The 19,357-nt window shown below is 35.3% G+C and overlaps 3 protein-coding genes across 3 annotated transcripts in view; all 3 read right to left on the reverse strand.

Moving 5' to 3' along the window:
- Positions 1-1,091: 1,091 nt before the first annotated feature.
- Positions 1,092-3,452, reverse strand: sumo3b (small ubiquitin like modifier 3b). The gene is made up of 4 exons (XM_048193273.1): positions 3,284-3,452; positions 2,497-2,625; positions 2,308-2,379; positions 1,092-2,018 (listed from the first exon to the last, which is right to left on the reverse strand). Exons 1-4 carry the CDS (start codon positions 3,302-3,304, stop codon positions 1,956-1,958), a joined length of 285 nt encoding a protein of 94 aa, XP_048049230.1. The 5' UTR covers positions 3,305-3,452; the 3' UTR covers positions 1,092-1,955.
- Positions 3,453-4,015: 563 nt separating this feature from the next.
- Positions 4,016-7,338, reverse strand: pttg1ipb (PTTG1 interacting protein b). Its single transcript, XM_048193274.1, has 7 exons — positions 7,164-7,338; positions 6,380-6,432; positions 6,108-6,216; positions 5,487-5,589; positions 4,859-4,924; positions 4,696-4,742; positions 4,016-4,601 (listed from the first exon to the last, which is right to left on the reverse strand). Exons 1-7 carry the CDS (start codon positions 7,297-7,299, stop codon positions 4,558-4,560), a joined length of 558 nt encoding a protein of 185 aa, XP_048049231.1. The 5' UTR covers positions 7,300-7,338; the 3' UTR covers positions 4,016-4,557.
- Positions 7,339-11,151: 3,813 nt separating this feature from the next.
- myo10l3 (myosin X, like 3) overlaps positions 11,152-19,357 on the reverse strand; it is a 92,394-nt gene continuing 84,188 nt past the window's right edge. The window contains exons 35-40 of the mRNA XM_048193275.1: positions 18,823-19,030; positions 17,430-17,566; positions 17,100-17,220; positions 16,031-16,489; positions 14,071-14,262; positions 11,152-13,415 (exon numbers count right to left, since the gene is read on the reverse strand). Coding sequence (XP_048049232.1) covers positions 13,311-13,415; positions 14,071-14,262; positions 16,031-16,489; positions 17,100-17,220; positions 17,430-17,566; positions 18,823-19,030 — 1,222 coding nt within the window. The 3' untranslated portion in view covers positions 11,152-13,310. The remainder of the gene's footprint in view (positions 13,416-14,070; positions 14,263-16,030; positions 16,490-17,099; positions 17,221-17,429; positions 17,567-18,822; positions 19,031-19,357) is intronic.

A 19,357-nucleotide genomic window follows, 5' to 3' on the forward strand; every position in this document is an offset into this window, starting at 1 on the left:
CGAGTGAACTCCGTAACCATGCGCTGTTTCATCCCACTTTCAGTGTGAATGGCTTCCCATAGTAACAGTTGTATGGGAAGCCATTCACACCGAAAATGGGTCGAAACAGCGCACGGTTACGGAGTTCGCTACGCGCTAGTAAACAAATTTTCCCTGCGATGTTGAGTTGGTCGCATGGCCCGGTCCATTGAGCTGCGCATATGACATGGATAAGCGTGCCTTTTTGTCCCACTTTCAGTGTGAATGGCTTCGTATACAACTCGTTACGACTATCCGCCATTGCCTAAAAGAGTTTTTGAGACGCGCGCCAAATTAAACGGAAGTGAAGCCACAGCTTCCTTTCTAGTAAGATTAGCTTTTCATCATCTTTTTCTGTTTTCACTAGTGTTTGTAAGAGTCATTTTACAGTAATGCATATGAATGAATTTCACTAAGGTTGATGAATGTTTTCACTAGTGTTAAGTCTTTTTCAGTAATGCTTATGAATGAATTTCACTAGTGTTTCTAAGAGTCATTTTTCAGTAATGCTTATGAATGAATTTCTCTAGTGTTTATAATTCTTTTTCAGTAATGCTTATGAATGAATTTCACTAGTGTTTCTAAGAGTCATTTTTCAGTAATGCTTATGAATGAATTTCTCTAGTGTTTATAATTCTTTTTCAGTAATGCTTATGAATGAATTTCACTAGTGTTTGTAAGAGACATTTTTCAGTAATGCGTATGAATGAATTTCACTAGTGTTTGTAAGAGACATTTTTCAGTAATGCGTATGAATGAATTTCACTAGTGTTTATAATTCTTTTTCGGTGATGCATATGAATGAATTTCACTAGTGTTTATAATTCTTTTTCGGTGATGCACATGAATGAATTTCACAATGTTTTTCGTTTCACTAGTGTCTGTAAGAGGCTTTTCAATAATTATGGCCTCTATACGGCCCCTCATACTTTACTCCTTCAGTCTCAGGATTATTTTCCAACTGTCAGTTTAACAAAATATTCTAGACTGCATTTAATCTTTTTGCTGTTGCTCCATCTAGTGGCAATCCACTTCAATTTCTCTATAAAACAACCTGAAGAACAAGACACAGATCAGTATCAAACTATATTTATTATATACAGTAGTAAATGGCCAACACAGGATCCTCTGCTCTCCCAAACACCCCTGCCATTCCCATTACTCACACGTTGTTGAGTTATCGGTGGAGCTGCTTTTTCACCAGGATAGTGTTTAATACTCTTGATATGCCACAAGGGCTAAATGAGGGATGTTACAATATGATGTACTTGTAGAAGGCAAAGTATACGACAATAAAAACAAGAGGAACACTTCATTTGTATTTCATGAAATCCAAACTTAGCAGACAGCAAACTTTTAAAGACATACGCATCAAAGCATTTAAAATTAAAAATAATGTCAACTGGAATATGATCCACAATCTAGTTAATCAAACCAATCTAATTTATCAAACCTGAGGTGTCAGAAACACAATGCTGCACTGTCGACAATTGAAATCGTCCATAAAAAGGGAGTCTTAAAGTTGTTTACTGCAATTAAAGAAAATCTGAGACCATACTTAGTCACAAACATCCTTTCACAAAACTTCCCTCCTTGTATATAAAAATAGATGGGGGAGGTGCAAACATACGTACATAATACAAAAACGTATATAACAGGCATACGATAAACTCTAAAGGTGGTGGTGGTGGTGATGGTGGGGGGATAATATTAGTAACTATCATTTCCAATTCGGTTCAGGAAGAACATTGCAAAAACGGAAATGAGGTCTTTGGATGATTAAAACGAGAGAGAGAGAAAAAAAAAAAATCTATTAACTTAAACAGATTAGATTTCCAAAACCTTATCCATTTCAGCCCTGAACTGCAGTGGAAGTGACAAGCACAAATAATAATAAAAAATAAAAAAAAAAAGCATCATCCACATGCACTTCATCTTTAGCACGTTCCTCCCGTCTGCTGCTGGAATACATCGATAGTGTCTTCATCCTCCATTTCCAGCTGAAAATTCACACGACACGAAAAGATTGATTGAGAAACATTTTAATCCAAGCTTATTTGTGCCCGAGCTCTAGGTTTTCAAATACACTTTCTATGACAAATACCATCCAAAATTTGTAGTTCTTTGTACAAATTTCAGAGACTGCATCCTCAAAGTCCATTAAATATTTTACATCTGAACTAGAAAGTCACCATAGCAAGAGAGCATACATGCGTTTATAAATCAGTTATCACATTCATACAGAGACGCTCACACCTGTACCAACAAATGCGACGATAAAGTACAAACCTGTGCAGGTGTGTCCGTCTCATTGATTGGCTGACCATCAAACCTGAAACGTATTTGCCTTATGGATAATCCCTGAAAAGAGAAAGTGAATCCAAGTTATAGTTCTGCTCATCAGCGTTACGCCCAGCGTACAATGCTTCACGGTGCGTGCAGAGCTCAGAATGACTGAAGCTCAAGCTGATGTCTCACCTGTCTTTCGCAGTATGCCTTCATCAGTTTGCTGAGGGGGGTGTGCCTTTTGATTTTGAACTGGACCACAGATCCATCCTGACCTGCCACTTTCAAGTTAATGTGGTCATTTTCGGTCTTCACGCCCTCCTGAAATAAAATATGTAGAGTGTAAAATATAGAGATAAATTAAAGTTTAATAATAAACACACAGTGTTGTTTTAATCAGACTGAAGGGTCTAATTCACACACACACACACACACACACACACCAGGGGAGTCATTTGCGCTCAAGCCACATTGTCCTTCACATGCAGCCGCTTGCTGTATTAAACATTAGATGTTCCTGTAATACGGAATAACACCATTTGAGACATGAATGAGGCGACAGAGAGACTTGAGTCTATATTATCTGTATTAGTACAAGCACTACTGAAAAAAGAGCAGCAACGTGAAGAACTGCGCGTGACGCTTTCAGTGCAACTGCGTTTGGCGCAAAGTTGAAGCAACTATCCGCCATGAAAGAACGCCAATCTGAGCATCTTGTTGATGCTGAAATGAAGCGAAACACTGCCGGGTTGATTGTTAGCGTCAAGAGATGTTATAATGTGCAGTGTAGTTGGATGGATGGCTGAGTTAAATGGTCACATGCGGAAAATGCGCAAAATCTTTGTTGAAAACCTCTTTGTTTCCCTTCTAACCACATATAAAGTGCAGGATCCAGACAATCTATATTCTTACATTATAATCACACACAAATATTCATTTCCATGCTGCTGAAGCTCAGAACATAAAGACATGCATATACCTTTGGCTTCTCTTCTGACATTTTTGTAGAAATGTAGGATTTTCTTGATAATGTGGATGTGACGGTAACACGAGTGCGCTACTACCCGCTTCTGTCCTCCCCGCGCTCAGCAAGAACGCGCAAAATGGATTCGCCCATTTGATTGGATCGGGTAAAACCACGTGATTCACAGCAGGGTACGCTGGCCCGAGAACGCGCAAAATCAACTCGTCTATTTTATTGGATAGTATGAAACCATGTGACAAACCCTCTTGCTCTGTTTGAGGTCCGAGGCTAAAAACAAATTACTTATTATATGATATTGTGCGAATTACTTTTGCTTCATGAAAAATATTACATTGTTATTTTTGGGGTCTCGGCTATAAAAACATGATTTAACATTTTATGTTTAGAATTTTAATTACATATAAAATAATTTACAAATTCAATAAACGTGCACAACCACAAAATAACAAAAATAGTTTATATTGTTTTTGTAAAAAAAAAAAAAAAAAATATATATATATATATATATATATATATATATATATATATATATATACTGTAGTCATGATTTAGGTGAATCTATATTTTAAAAATTAAGTATGATGAATAACCTTGTTGCATTATTGCAAAAAGCATTTAGTTAACTTTAAATTGCATTACTAATTATCTTTTTCTTATTTGTTTAACAACAGATAAGTACTTCCTAAAGTTTTAATAATCTACAATAATGCACAATATTGACTTTTATTCATCTTTTCTCCCAGTTTATTTGACTTTGTAAATTGCACTTATAAATCAACCATTTTGTAATTACAATAAGCTAGTGATTAAAACATTGACAAATGCAACTCATAGACAAGTTATAAAATATCAATTTGAAATCAAGTTGAAATATCAATGTACTATTTATGCAAGACAAGACCTTGTTTAATCTGATTAAAAAGCAACAGCAGTAAATTTCATGTACTGCTAACCAAAAATCAGGTCTGGCCAATGCAGACTCAGTTATCAACACGTCTTGCTGAATTTATGTTGTTGCTTATTTGGATTTGCAAAAAATACAATGTCCAACTGTGGTTTGCTTGCAGATTTGTTGAAAATCCAGGTGTGATGTGATTGAATCAAATTTCAAGCCAATACCAACAATGAATGCTTGTGTGGTCAGCTGGCTACTTTGTCAACCAGTTCAATCAAATAAAAATGGAGTGCTGGATATGCAAGGAAATGTGTTCATTTTTACAGTTGTGAGGTATAAGAAAAGTCAACAGCGGTGCATCATCACAAGTTTCTTAGCTGTTCTCAAATCTGGAGTACGGGTTATCCTTTGTCAAACCTGAAACAGAGTGAGTAAAGTTCAAACTCTGAAACACAGTAAACTATCATTTATAAAGGATACTTCTATTTATTTTACTTCAGGAAAATCTTACCATATTTCAGTCGCATTTCATCATGTCTCTTCTTCATCTCTGCTTTCCTGCAATGAAAAGATTTTTTTCCTTAACACTATTTCATCAAGAAAAGACTCAATAGTCTCCACATTTATTAACAAAATCAAATGTATGGAATTAATTTTCCCACAACAAATCGTACCTCTCCTCTTGGCGAAACTTTCTCAAATGAGCTTGTCTCTCCGTTCGCTCATCATTCCTCCGAGACCTTTCAGATTGTTAGGAGAAATGTTTATGTTAAATGTTTAATCATTTCTTATGTGCTCCAATGTGATAGCCATTTGTTATTAATAATTAATAGCAATAAACCATTTGATATATGTGACCCTGGACCACAAAACCAGTCATAAGTCACACAGGTATATTTGTAGCAATAGCCAACAAATACATTGTATGGGTCAAAATTATAGATTTTTCTTTTATGCCAAAAATCATTAGGATATTAAATAAAGATATTTTTCTACAGTAAATACATCAAAAATTTATTTTTGTGAGTGGATATGCATTGCTAAGGACTTCATTTGGACAACTTTAAAGGCAATTTTCAATATTTAGATTTTTTCGCACCCTCAGATTCCAGATTTTCAAATAGTCGAATCAAACAAACCATAACAAACCAAAAAAATTGACCCTTATGACTGGTTTTGTGGTCCAGGGTCACATTAGCTGCAAATATCTAATCAGCCAATCAAATGGCAGCAACTCTAAATATAAATATGCTTTACCATCATATTAAAAACTTTAATCACAAGCGCTGAATTTCATCTTACCCAATGTTTTCACATTTACAGCAGCAGAAGCAGCAGACGAATATAGCGATGACGATTACGCCGGCGATCACAGAGATGGTAATGATGAGAGTCTGGAAATTCACTGTGATTCATACAACACAAAATTGATGTGATCATTCTTGTCTAAAACTCACAGCGTGTACTCCAAAACAGATAGTATATGCAGAAGGTTAAACTTGCTTTGACTCATTTCTACAAGAGTTTAAATGTAGTTCAAAGTAATAAAGTGACAATGAAGAATGTAATGAAGTTAAAGCTACCGTGAACTATGGACTATGAATGTGGCATATAAAGTTCTAGTTTTTACAGTTCAGCATACCAGTTTATATTCCCCCAAGCAGAACGGAAGATCATAATTCATTTATGTTTTATGTAAGAGGACTAAAATAATTTGAAGCTATGTGACTTATCAGATATTCAATAAGAAGACACATTATTCAATACATTTACACAAATGATACAGATCAAACCTGTTCCTTATTTAAATGTAAAGGGAATGTAAACTGTACATGTTCATGATAACAAATATACATGATATATTCATTAAGACAGTAAACAGATGACAAAATGTTTCTTAATGTATGTGGCTGTCAGTCTTACTCCAGCACATTCCCCATCGTGCGTCTGAGAGAGGGCAAACACTATGGGATGGTAGAATGCTCTTCACTGGATAGTCAATGCATTTCTGGCTTGAGATGCACCACAAACACTGAACAAGAGATGACATACACAACCATTATGCACATTTATGTGACAGAACACTGTTTTATGATTTTTCACCAATTATTGCTGTATGTATAAACAAATACTTTGGGGTTGTTTAGAATTGTTATCAATAAATATCAAATTATATGCACACTGACAAATCCTACCGAAACAATCTTCAGACATTCTTCACAAGTTGTGTTGGATTTTAAAGTGCAGTCTGTGAAAAGAAGGGACATCAATATTACAGCTGATTTGGACCATAATTTAATAAATGATATCTAAAACATACAGTATTACTCAGAAATGAAAACAAAACATTTCCCCTTAAAACAGTTGTATTAAATATTATAGCTGACCTCATAAAACTCTTGTGAAATTTTCTCTCATGTGATTTAGGGCACGTTAGTCTCTCTGCCTTAACGTCAATAAAACCGCAGGAATTATGGAAAGAGCACAAATGACATGAGCGAATAAAATGCAAATTTACCAAGGTTATGGTTTAAATATTACTAATAACATCAAATAAATGTTTACACGTTTTGAACAAATTTAGTCGTTTACTCTTTCAATCAATGCATTTACTGAGCCGCCGGAGTCATATGATCAGCTGCTCGAAGTCACTTTCTACTGCAGTTACATTGCAAACAGTATGGTTATACGTAACTTATTATTAAAACGTTACAATTTCCAAGAAAATAAGCAGGACGATTAATTCGGGAATGCTGGCTAGACAAACGAACTGCAAAAGCATTGTCTTCGTTTCAAAAACTTGCAAGCTGCCTACCTAGACATCATTTTGGGCGTCATGCGCGCCTTACGAATCTGAGAGCTGATCCCCCAAAAGCTATTCAGTAGAGTAGTTCAATATGTATTGGCGTAGCCATTGTTGTTTTACAGTATATACGGTTAAAAAGCTTGTAAACAAACAGCAGAGTGGCTGAAACTTACTTGTTACTGGACTTGTCGTCTGAGCAAAACCAACTGCAAAACTGAAGACAAAGAAAAGAAAAGACAGTAAAAAAGTCCGAGTTTGGATCATGTTGGCAAATGCAGCGGATCTGTGTTGGGTTTCAGCCCTGGTCATGTGTTTTCTGGAAGGCGACTGTTCAAGAACCTCCCAGTTTCGAAATAGTGGTTTATGGTTAAGCAGGATTTGAGACACTGATTTATAAGTTGTTTTTCTGACAGACAAAAAAAAAAGGGAAAAAAAAGAAAAAAACCTCATGCTGGCTTCTTAAAATTATTTATATACCTAAAAACATAAATTAATATTTATTTAAAAAACGCATTTAAAGGGTTAGTTCACCCAAAAATGAAAATAATGTCATTTATTACCCTCATGTTGTTCCACACCTGTAAGACCTTCATTCATCTTAAGAACACAAATTAAGATGTTTTTGAATAAATCCGATGCCTCAGAGGCCTTTCAAGATCATTAAAGGTACTAAAAACATATTTAAATCAGTTCACGTGAGTACAGTGGTTCTATCTTAATATTATAAAGTGACAAGAATATTTTTTGTGCGCCAAAAAAAAACGACTTTTTAACAGTATAATGATGGCCGATTTCATAACACTGCTACATGAAGCTTTGGAGCTTTACGAATCAAATCAGTGGTTCGGAGCGCCAAAGTCATGTGATTTCATCAGTTTGGCGGTTTGATACGCGATCCGAATCACTGATTCGATTCAAAAGATTCATAACGCTCCAAAGCAGTGTTTTGAAATCACCCATCACTAGATATTGTTAAAAAGTCATTTTTGGATTTTTTTGGCACACAAAAAATATTCCTGTCGCTTTATAATATTAAGATAGAATCATTGTACTCACATGAACTGATTTAAATATGTTTTTAGTACCTTTGATCTTGAGAGAGGAAGTAGCCTACCATTGCTGTCGATGGAGGCCTCACTGAGCCATCGGATTTAATCAAAAATATCTTAATTTGTGTTCCGAAGATGAATGAAGGTCTTACGGGTGTGGAACGACATGAGGGTGAGTAATAAATTTTCTTTATTTTTATTTTCATTTTTGGGTGAACTAACCCTTTAATACACATAATACACATTAATTTATCGGTTACTTTTTTAACCCTTTGATGCATAACATGGGTCAAAAATGACCCGGCTGAGTTTTTATTTTCTATATCTTTGCAAGAAATTAATTTCATCATTCAGTATTCCAGGTATTCCTCAATTAACTTGTTTTTGATCATAACAAATCCTCATTTTAATTTTTTCTTTCTTACTTTTTTAATAAAAAATCATTTTTGTATCACTACCCTTGGGTCAAAAATGACCCGTATTCATTTCCTATGTAATTTCAATAACGGTTGAGTGTTTCTTTGCTGAATCTTTAAAAGAAATGTATTTTATCATTCATTTATTCCAGGTATTCCTTAAATATCTTGTTTTTGATTGACAAAAATCATTATGTTCATTTTTTCTTTCTTACTTTATAAACAAACGCAGTTTTTGTTTGTCTACATCAATTTTACACACATGGGTCAAAAATGACCCGTATTCATTTCCTATGGTATTTCAGTCAAGACTGAGTGTTTATTTGCTGAATCTTTGAAATAAATTTATTTTGTCATTTATTTATTCCAGGTATTCCTTAAATATCTTGTTTTTGATTTTCTACAAATAATTATGTTTATTTTTTCTTTCTTACTTTATAAACAAACACAGTTTCTACATCAATTTTACACACATGGGTCAAAAATGACCCATATAGAAATCTTTAATATTTGCACATTTTTGCAAGTAGGAACATATTTACTGCAGACAACTGTTCATCTGCCACACATTTCACATCTTAACAAGGCTACTTTTGTATATTTGATGGATGTAAGTCTTATTATATTTAATATATTAGGCTATATATTTCATAATTTTTATTTTTTTTTGTCATAAATCAATGCAATTGGTCACCCTTTAAGTCTGTCAGTGTTCCTGAAAAGTAACAGTTTTGGACATATACAACATGGGTCTAAAGTGACCTGAATGAGTTATTTTCTATATTGCATATATTACAATAAATTAATTTCATCATTCATTATTCCATCTATTACTCAATAACCAAATCCTTATTTTAATTTTTCCTTTCTTTTTGAATGGAAAAATTGTTTTTTTTTTTGCGTGTGTCATTACCATTCGAAAGGCCAATGTATACTTCACTTTTGTATGATCAGCATACAGATTTTTGTAACTTTTTTATAATTTCCGCCGGATTTCTGTAACTGTGTATGTGCAACCTGCACATACACATTTAAATTGCGTTTGTGCGCAAAGTATACTTTCAGCTTTTTTTACAGTGATGTCATCATCCACCTCAGTTCTGTTGAGGACCACTAACACTCTAGATAAAGAAAATCAAAAGCACTGTTGATCGATTCACTTATTATATATTTTCACTGTTGGACAGAAACCTTGTTCAAAACTGTTACATTTCAGGAACACTGATAGATGTAAAAAGTGACCAGTAGCATTGGTTTATGACAAAAAATAAAGATTATGAAATATAATATATAGTCTATTATATGAAATATAATATGACTTTCATCCATCAAATATACAAAAGCAGCCATGTTGAGAGGTGAAATGTGTGGTGGATGAATAGTTGTCTGCAGTAAATATGTTCCTACTTGTGGAAATTTGCAAAGGTTTCTGTATGGGTCATTTTTGACCCATGTGTGTAAAATTGATGTAGAAATACAAAAGCTGTGTTTGTTTATAAAAAAAGAAAGAAAAAATAAAAACAATGATTTGTTAAAATCAAAAACAAGATATTTAAGGAATACCTGGAATAAATAAATGATAAAAATACATTTCTTTCAAAGATTCAGTGAATAAACACTCAGTCATGACTGAAATACCATAGAAAATGAATACGGGTCATTTTTGACCCATGTGTGTAAAATTGATGTAGACAAACAAAAACTGTGTTTGTTTATAAAGTAAGAAAGAAAAAATGAACATAATGATTTTTGTCAATCAAAAACAAGATATTTAAGGAATACCTGGAATAAATAAATGACAAAATAAATTTCTTTCAAAGATTCAGCAAATAAACACTTAGTCTTGACTGAAATACCATAGGAAATGAATACGGGTCATTTTTGACCCATGTGTATAAAATTGATGTAGACAAACAAAAACTGTGTTTGTTTATAAAGTAAGAAAGAAAAAATGAACATAATGATTTTTGTCAATCAAAAACAAGATATTTAAGGAATACCTGGGATAAATGAATGATAAAATACATTTCTTTTAAAGATTCAGCAAAGAAACACTCAACCGTTATTGAAATTATATAGGAAATGAATACGGGTCATTTTTGACCCATGTTATGCATTAGAAGGGGTTTTCATAGCTTGTGCATCAAAGGGTTAATGGCTAACGTTTGCAAAAAATAAATAAATAAAAATCTTTTTGGGATAATATCAAGAATATCCTATCATCTATCTATCTATCTATCTATCTATCTATCTATCTATCTATCTATCTATCTATCTATCTATCTATCTATCTTTGTGTAATGCACTGGAGACTCTAAGGTGCTGCACAAGGATCCATTTTGATTAGTTTTGTACTAGTTCACCTCAGTGATGAGCACTGGCACAGAAGACTTGGGCCAGACCCGTCTTCTGGGACACTTTACAGCCTTGCTTCATTCTGCAGTGTTTCATGTCCTACGTATATGCCAGCATCAGTGCTCATCTCTCTATATATATAAAATATGGAGATGAATATATAACAGAAATGAACAAAAACAAATTTAATCTCCAAAAATATTCTTATTGCAAGTGAACTTAGGGAAATGAATGAATACATGTTGCAGTTGTTTAATATTTTGTATCAGATTGTGAAAAAGTGAAGAACAAAGGAAAATGTGAGGTAATTCAATAACACTTAAATAATCCACACCACCATCTGGAACTGAAATAATTTATTAAGAATTTTGTAAATCCAGTTACAAAAAAAACAACCTTTGATTTTCATCCTCTACACAAGCTGTAATATTTTGACTCTAAACTAATGACGATGAGATGCACTCTGGCATTGAACTGACCAGCAGCTCACCAGATTTATTAATGGAGCAATAATGAACAGAACTTTGAATGAGGTCGTGGTACCACACAAACGAGCCTCTGATACCACAGTGACATCCTCCATTCATATTATCACTGTTTGTTACATCACTGATGTCTGTACACGACATGCCATCAACACAACATCATCATCCATTCAATAACACTAACACTGAATAAATACCCAGCCCACCCATAATTATTCACTCTCTTTTAGGCACACAAAATCATCCTTCAGTAACAAGTATGCTTCCTTAAAAAACATTCTTAACCACCTTAGAAAAAGCATATTCAAAAAGGTTTGATGTATAAACTAAAATGGGATATTTTTTCTTGAAAGAATACATTTACAACTGACCTACTGTGTGAAACAGCACAAGGTTTTTTTTTTTTTTTTTTTTTTTTACAGCTTTTCTGCAAAATAAATATCAGTACAGTGGTATTCCACATATTTTCTGTCAAATCTCGTTTTGTTTAACACCCACAATACTGCACTGAAATGTTGAGATATTGCTTATGTCTTTATACTGTACCTGAGCTTAACCCAGAAGGGGCCGTTCACACAAAATGTGTTTTTCTATTGTTCTTCTATGTAAACACTCTAGATGTCTACATGTCTGTCGCGTCTTTAGCAGCGTTTTGTGTATGAAATGCTCGAAATTCATCCTGTGAAAAGTCTTTTGAAATTGAACATTGCATTACAATGGAAACGCTACTTTAAAGCAGGCTCAATTTTTGTGATATCAATTTTTTGAAGTGCTTTCACTTCAGCAATAATCTGCTGAGTGTCTTCTTTAAAAATAGACCAAACTTAGTTCTGTATGAACCTACAACCATCATGAACTAGAATCATGTATTTTCACGTCTGGTCTCAAAAAGGTGGATAACAGTTTCAGGGATTTTATTTTTTAATTCCACTGCCCTGCGTATTGCATGTCTAAACACAAAAATATGTTCTTTGTGAATGACCCCTAAGGGCCAAGCACATCAATTTAGTGCATGTTTGCATAGTGGAATCCAAAAATGCAAGACGAAGGGGAGTGGAATGAAAAAAAAAAATCTAGAGATGGGGATTTTTTAACCTATTTTAACTTGAGCACTACGATTTTAGAGCACCATACCATGTGCGAGACATAAAAAAGATGCGACACGGAAGCACAGCAGTCAAACACATCCGTCTAGTGCATATTTACATAGAAAAACAATGGAAAAGAAGCGCAGTGGAATGCAAAAGCGAATTCAGTGTGAACGGCCTCTTATGCACAATACATGAGAGAATGCATGGATGAAAATGGCAAGACATAAAGGCAGAAAAACTTTTCCTCATTCTCTCAACCCGAGGAACCTGAGTGAAGGCTCAGAAACAGATAAACAGTAACACAGAAAGTAATCTAAATGACTCAAATCTGCACAGAACAGCCCTTGTGCGGAGTAAGGCAAATGGACAAGTTTTAACTTGGCTGTTGACACTTTCGATGTGTGCAATCACTTCAGGCTATAAGTCTTTGAGAGCTCTCAACAAAATAATGTTTTGTATGTAACATTTTAGACCCTGTTTTGATCTTTTCACTTCAGAGTGTTCAAAACTAAAAATGGCCAAAATCAGAAAACCAGAGAGGAGCATGTTAAAGCATTCAGGACTTTGAGGTAACGGCGATGAACATTTGCTGCTTAACTAGCATTGTGTCACGTACTAACCAGATGTGATGGGATAAAGGAACAAGGGCTAAACTCAACTGTGATGATTTACAAGACATTCTGTTGGTAGCCACGCCCACAGTGACATCTCATTGGTCCAAAATCCCACTCCACATAACTGTATATTAATGTTTGTTAGAGGGGTGGTGGTCTACACACATGCAGATTTTTAAAATGATGTTTGTCTTCTCAATGGTTCCTGTGTCATCATCTTTTTCGCAATCCATCTTCCTGCTGTTGAGCTCTTTTTTCCATGAGTGAAAAGGAAATCTCTTGCATATTGACTGTGATTGGTCAGTACTCATCACCTGATCCAGTTGCTCCCAAAGCTGGCCACTGATCTGACGCTGCATCGTTTCTTAACTATCATGTTGATGTAGGCTTTCATTATTTTGGTTATCTCTCCAACCTGAAACAAGCCACAGTTTAGCACAGTGAAGGAAACTGAAGAAAGCGAACCAAAAAAACTTCTATTCAATTATATGTTGATTATGTATTCGTACAGGGATAGTTCACCCAAAAATGAAACTTCTGTCATTTACTCACATTCCTGGTGCTCCAAAACTTATCTTCAAAAACCAAACTTTGAAGATTCAAAAAGTACATACAGAGACCATAAACATAATTCTTATGAATCGAGTGGTTTAATCCAAGTACATGCATACAGTGCATTAAATATGGTGAACAGAAGTTCAAACACACCACGACATGCAAGAACAAACCTCATTGGTTCTCGCGCATCAAGCAAGTACGTTTTGAGATTCTGTTTACCATATTTGATGTTGATCAATGTTTCTATGTGAATAAAATCCTAAATTAAAGCTGTTCAGAAAGTGGTTGTGTCTCTTCAGAAGACTTGGATTAAACCGCCTGATTCATATGGATGACAATTACTATGTCTTTAAGAACACCAAGTTTTGGTGTAATGAACGTTTATGAACAAATTTCTCAGGTTTCATTAAAAATATCTTCATTTGTGTTTCGAAAACGACATGTGAATGAGTAAATGATGACAGAATATTCATCTTCGGGTGAACTATCCATATAAAATGACATTTGATTACCTGAGGTGTCTCAAAGAACATGTCTCTTCCATCCACAGTAATCTTGTATGTGCTGGCATGAGGAGCTCCAAAGAAGACAATGTGTTCGTAGGGGAACGTTTCCAGTGGTTTGGCCTCTCCTCTCTTATACACAGACACGTTCTCGGCACTCACGCTCAGCCAGAGGTCATGCGGGAAACCACCTTCTTTACACTGCACACAGAATCACAGCAAGTATTAGATTAGACTATAGAAAAATTATCCAGATACTATCCGGGTGTGAGCTCTTTTGACTTGGACAGTAAAGCAACCACCCAGAACATCCTAAGAATACCTTCGCAAATGCATAACAAACACCTGTTCACACACCAATCATTTTTTTCCTCAAAAAAATCACAAATCTATTTGTTCATGTATTATTCATGAGAAATGGATAGCTTGAAGAGGAGGTTTTAATATATTTCAATTAATGTAATCATTCAACCCAAAACATGCAAAATGATATTACGTTGCCTTTTGCACTTTTAAAGTGAAATTCCCAGTGAATGGTGTTAAAGGATTAGTCCACTTTCAAATAAAATTTTCCTGATAATTTACTCACCCCCATGTCATCCAAGATGTTCATGTCTTTCTTTCTTCAGTCGAAAAGAAATGAAGGTTTTTGATGAAAACATTCCAGGATTTTTCTCCTTATAGTGGACTTCAGTGTCCTCCAAACGGTTGAAGGTCAGAATTACAGTTTCAGTGCAGCTTCAAAGGGCTTTAAGCGATACCAGACGAGGAATAAGGGTCTTATCTAGCGAAACGATCGGTCACTTTCAAAAAAATGTAAATGTATATGCTTTATATAAACAAATGATCGCCTTTGTAAGTGCTTCTGCCAAACCGCATTTCTGTATTCTTCAAAACGTTTACGCTGTATGTCCTACGCCTTCCCTATTCTACTTACAGAACGAACGCAGCGGCAGTTACATTTTTTCCGTAAGTAGAATAGGGAAGGCGTAGGACATACAGCGTAAACGTTTTGAAGAATACGAAAGTGCGGTTTTGGCGGAAGCACTTACAAAGGTGATCATTTGTTTATATAAAGCATATACATTTAAATTGTTTTCGAAAATGACCGATCGTTTGGCTAGATAAGACTCTTATTCCTCGTCTGGTATCATTTAAAGCCCTTTGAAGCTGCACTGAAACTGTAATTTTGACCTTCAACCGTTTGGAGGACATTGAAGTCCACTATAAGGAGAATAATCCTGGAATGTTTTCATCAAAAACCTTCATTTCTTTTCAACTGAAGAAAGAAAGACATGAACATCTTGGATGACATGAGGGTGAGTAAGTTATCAGGAAAATTTTATTTGAAAGTGCCGTGGACTAATCCTTTAAGTGTATCCAGTTTTACCCAAAATAGATGAACGTGAATTTGGAAGTTCAGAAATGAAATGTCTGGTGACTTGCGCTAAAAGGTTAATGCTCTATCGCGTTTGAAAAACTGATAGTGGTAATATAAGCAAACATGAGATAAAAATGCATTTGCTAAAGCAACCATGCTATGTTAGCTTGCTTCTACAAGTCTTTCAGATCTTTTATCGTGACTCGTGTTTCATGGGGGAGCTACAGAGCAAGTTTTCTACATCAGAAAAGCCATCAAAATGGAACTGGTTATGTGAAGTAAATGTCAAAATGTATTAGTTTACAATTCATGCACTATGGTAAAAGTGTTCTGAGGTAATAGCATAGTATTGTGCAAGGAATCAACCAAAAATAAGTCTTTATCAATATAATCATTGTTTGTGTGAAAAGGAATAAAAGTTGTTGGTATTTTACTGGAACAAATGTTCATTTCAGCCGGAAACGGCAGTGAATTTTATGTATAGGCATGTTTTTGGAATTTTGCGAGTAGGTAAGTGATTTTCCATTGAACCCATGTTGTAGTCAACTCATATCTCAAACATCCTTTTGTTTCATCCTCGGTGCTTACCTCCACATCAAACAGAGTAGATCCATACCCAGGCCATTCTTTAATGATGTTCATATATTTGAGCATGGCTTGGTGTTGATCCAGACCATGCAGTCGACTCCATTTTTCCATAACACTGGCCCTGGTGGCTGAAGTCTCTTCCTTGATCCACATTTCCAGCATTTGTTCCTCCTGCATGCTGCGCTGTTTCTTCATAGTGCCCGTCTTCAGTCCACGCCTCAGTGTGCCGTCCAGGAAACTCGTCCTCCTCCTTTCTAGGGTCTGTCCCTGTCCGGCTGCTCCTCCTACTTTGGTGAACTGAAGCATGCGGTTGCGCAGACGGCCGGTGGGGTAGATGCTGTCTAAGCTCCAGTTCACCCGAGACACATCCCCATACAGGTACTGCAGACGTAAAGCAGCCAGGTGCTGAAGTGTGTCCTCAAGGGCAGGAAAGTGACCACTTATTAAACTTTCATGAGCCTGGAGAGATGAACGAGAACAAGGGTCACATCTGAATTCCTCTGAACACTCATTTACTTGCACAGCATTTTTGTCTTGTTTTCCAGTACAAATATAAACACTCTTAAATCAAGATATATTAACTTGAAAAGCAAAATGACATAAGATATTAAGTCTTGTTTTCTGAAAAATGTATTAAAAATGGGGTGTGTTTGTGCTTAAGAAAAAAATATCTACCATTTTGTCTTGTTTTAAGCACAAACTCACTTAATTTGATACATTTTTCAGAAAACAAGACTTAATATCTTGTCATTTTGCTTCTCAATTTAATATATCTTGATTTAGAAATGTTTAAGAAGCTATATAGAATTTAAAAAATAATAAAAATGACAACAAAAATACTAATTATTTTTAAACTAAAATTATACATTTAAACTAAAATTAAAATTAAAACAGAAAAAATAAATATAAAAGCTAAAACAGCAACTGCCACTGAGATGAATGGGGAACAACATTAGTCCGTTTAGATAGGTGGTGTGTAAAATCTGGAGAAAGTTTCTCCAGGTTTTACACACCTCCTCAATTGGGTTGAACAGAACAGAGGTAAGAAGTAAAACTATAAATTACTGACCTGCTCAAACATGAAGACAAACTCCACTCCTTCCTTGGGCATGCTCTCCACATCTAAGAAACAATACAGTTTGAAGTACAGCTTCCATGGGCCATCTTCTTCCACCTCACTTCCTGCCAGCCTGAGAAACAACCACCACAGTAAACATTCATTATTGTGTGCTACTCTTTAAATACATCTATTTCACATTTGTTTTAAATATATTTTGTGAATGTTATAATTGCAGTACCGCCTTAATAACCAACTGACGACACGTGCTTGGCAGTGTTTTGTAGGCACAGAGTTTAATTTCTGAGAGTGAATAGGTGCGGCTTTGTGGTGTAATTTTACCTCTCGAACTTGGCCAGCACATCGGCCACAATCACCCTGCTCTCCACGGCCCGGTCGATCTTGTTGTTATGCTCGAACAAAGCAAACATGTTCCTGCTGTCCTCCATAGCCAAGCCTCGGATCAGTTTCTCTACCACCTACACAGAAAAGAAATGAAACACTTCGTCATCAGCATATTACACCATGAAGTTCCACACGCAATCCTGATTAAGAGGAACATTTGTTCATCCACAGTGTTTTCTGTTCACTGTAAGGCACAGGAAAACTTTATTCCCCTCAATTGCCAGAGCCAAAAATGTTTGCATGAATAAGTAAAACACATGATTTTTGTGATAACTTATGTGGGTACAATGGTGCAATTCTGAATCAACTAATATCTGATTAATCTCTTAAAGGTGCCCTAGAACTTTTTTTTTAAAAGATGTAATATAAGTCTAAGGTGTCCCCTGAATGTGTCTGTGAAGTTTCAGCTCAAAATACCCCATAGATTTTTTTGTATTCATTTTTTTAACTGCCTATTTTGGGGCATCATTAAATATGCACCGATTCCATGCCCCAAGAGCTCACGCTTGCCTTAAACAACATAAAAAAAGTTCAAACAGCTAATATAACCCTCAAAATGGATCTTTACAAAGTGTTCGTCATGCAGCATGTCTAATCGCGTAAGTACAGTGTTTATTTTGATGTTTACATTGATTCTGAATGAGTTTGAGGCTATGTTCCGTGGCTAACGGCTAATGCTACACTGTTGGAGAGATTTATAAAGAATGAAGTTGTGTTTATGAATTATACAGACTGCAAGTGTTTAAAAATGAAAATAGCTACGGCTCTTGTCTCCGTGAATACAGTAAGAAACGATGGTAACTTTAACCACATTTAACAGTACATTAGCAACATGCTAACGAAACATGTAGAAAGACAATTTACAAATATCACTAAAAATATCATGTTATCATGAATCATGTCAGTTATTATTGCTCCATCTGCCATTTTTTGCTATTGTCCTTGCTTGCTAGGACGTAGTCTGTTGATTCATCTGTGCACATCCAGACGTTCTGCCCTTGTCTAATGCCTTTCATAATGTTGGGAACGTGGGCTGGCATATGCAAATATTGGGGGCGTACACCCCGACTGTTACGTAACAGGCGGTGTTATGTTGAGATTCGCCTGTTCTTCTGAGGTCTTTTAAACAAATGAGATTTATATAAGAAGGAGGAAACAATGGAGTTTGAGACTCACTGTATGTCTTTTCCATGTACTGAACTCAACTATTATTCAACTATGTCGAGATAAATTCAATTTTTGAATCTAGGGCACCTTTAAAACACTTGGTTATTGCATTATTATATTTTTGCTGTTTGGCTGTGCTTTGCAGGCTGTTAGCATCCCTCACCTCTCCTGCTGTAGTGTGAGAGTTGATCGAAATCTTGCAGGAGCCTCCACCGTGGCAGTAAACGGTGGTCGTCATCTCCCGTCTGTTTAGGAGGGCGATAATCTCGTCTTGTGAAGGCACAAACTCCCGCGCTTTTGTCTTCTTCAGCGACTCGCCAATGAACACAGCGAACATCTCAATTTCTGTTCCAGGGAACAGCTCCTTTATCCTATGAAGTGATTGATATGAGAAAATATTAATGTCACCAAATGCAAAATGTGACCCTTGACCACAAAACCAGTCATAAGTTGCACGGGTATGTTTGTAGCAATAGCCAACAATACATTGTATGGGTCAAAATTATTGATTTTTCTTGGATATTAAGTAAAGATCATGTTCCGTGAAGATATTTTGTAAATTTCCTACCGTAAATATATCAAAAAATTATTTTTGTGAGTGGATATGCATTGCTGAGGACTTCATTTGGACAACTTTAAAGACTGATTTTCTCAATTTTATTTATTTTTCTGCACCCTCAGATTCCAGATTTTCAAAT

Source organism: Megalobrama amblycephala, linkage group LG6 (assembly GCF_018812025.1).
Source record: "Megalobrama amblycephala isolate DHTTF-2021 linkage group LG6, ASM1881202v1, whole genome shotgun sequence".
Lineage (NCBI taxonomy): Eukaryota > Metazoa > Chordata > Actinopteri > Cypriniformes > Xenocyprididae > Megalobrama > Megalobrama amblycephala.

Coding starts and splice junctions, on each gene's coding strand:
- pttg1ipb (XM_048193274.1), bottom strand. CDS start 7,299: ATGACCAGGGCTGAAACCCAACACAGATCCGCTGCATTTGCCAACATG. Junction 4,925..5,486: donor TGTAAATGTGAAAACATTGG/GTAAGATGAAAT, acceptor ACAATCTGAAAG/GTCTCGGAGGAATGATGAGC. Junction 4,743..4,858: donor AAGTTTCGCCAAGAGGAGAG/GTACGATTTGTT, acceptor TTTTCATTGCAG/GAAAGCAGAGATGAAGAAGA.
- sumo3b (XM_048193273.1), bottom strand. CDS start 3,304: ATGTCAGAAGAGAAGCCAAAG. Junction 2,626..3,283: donor TGTCAGAAGAGAAGCCAAAG/GTATATGCATGT, acceptor ATTTTATTTCAG/GAGGGCGTGAAGACCGAAAA. Junction 2,019..2,307: donor AGACGGACACACCTGCACAG/GTTTGTACTTTA, acceptor GTGAATTTTCAG/CTGGAAATGGAGGATGAAGA.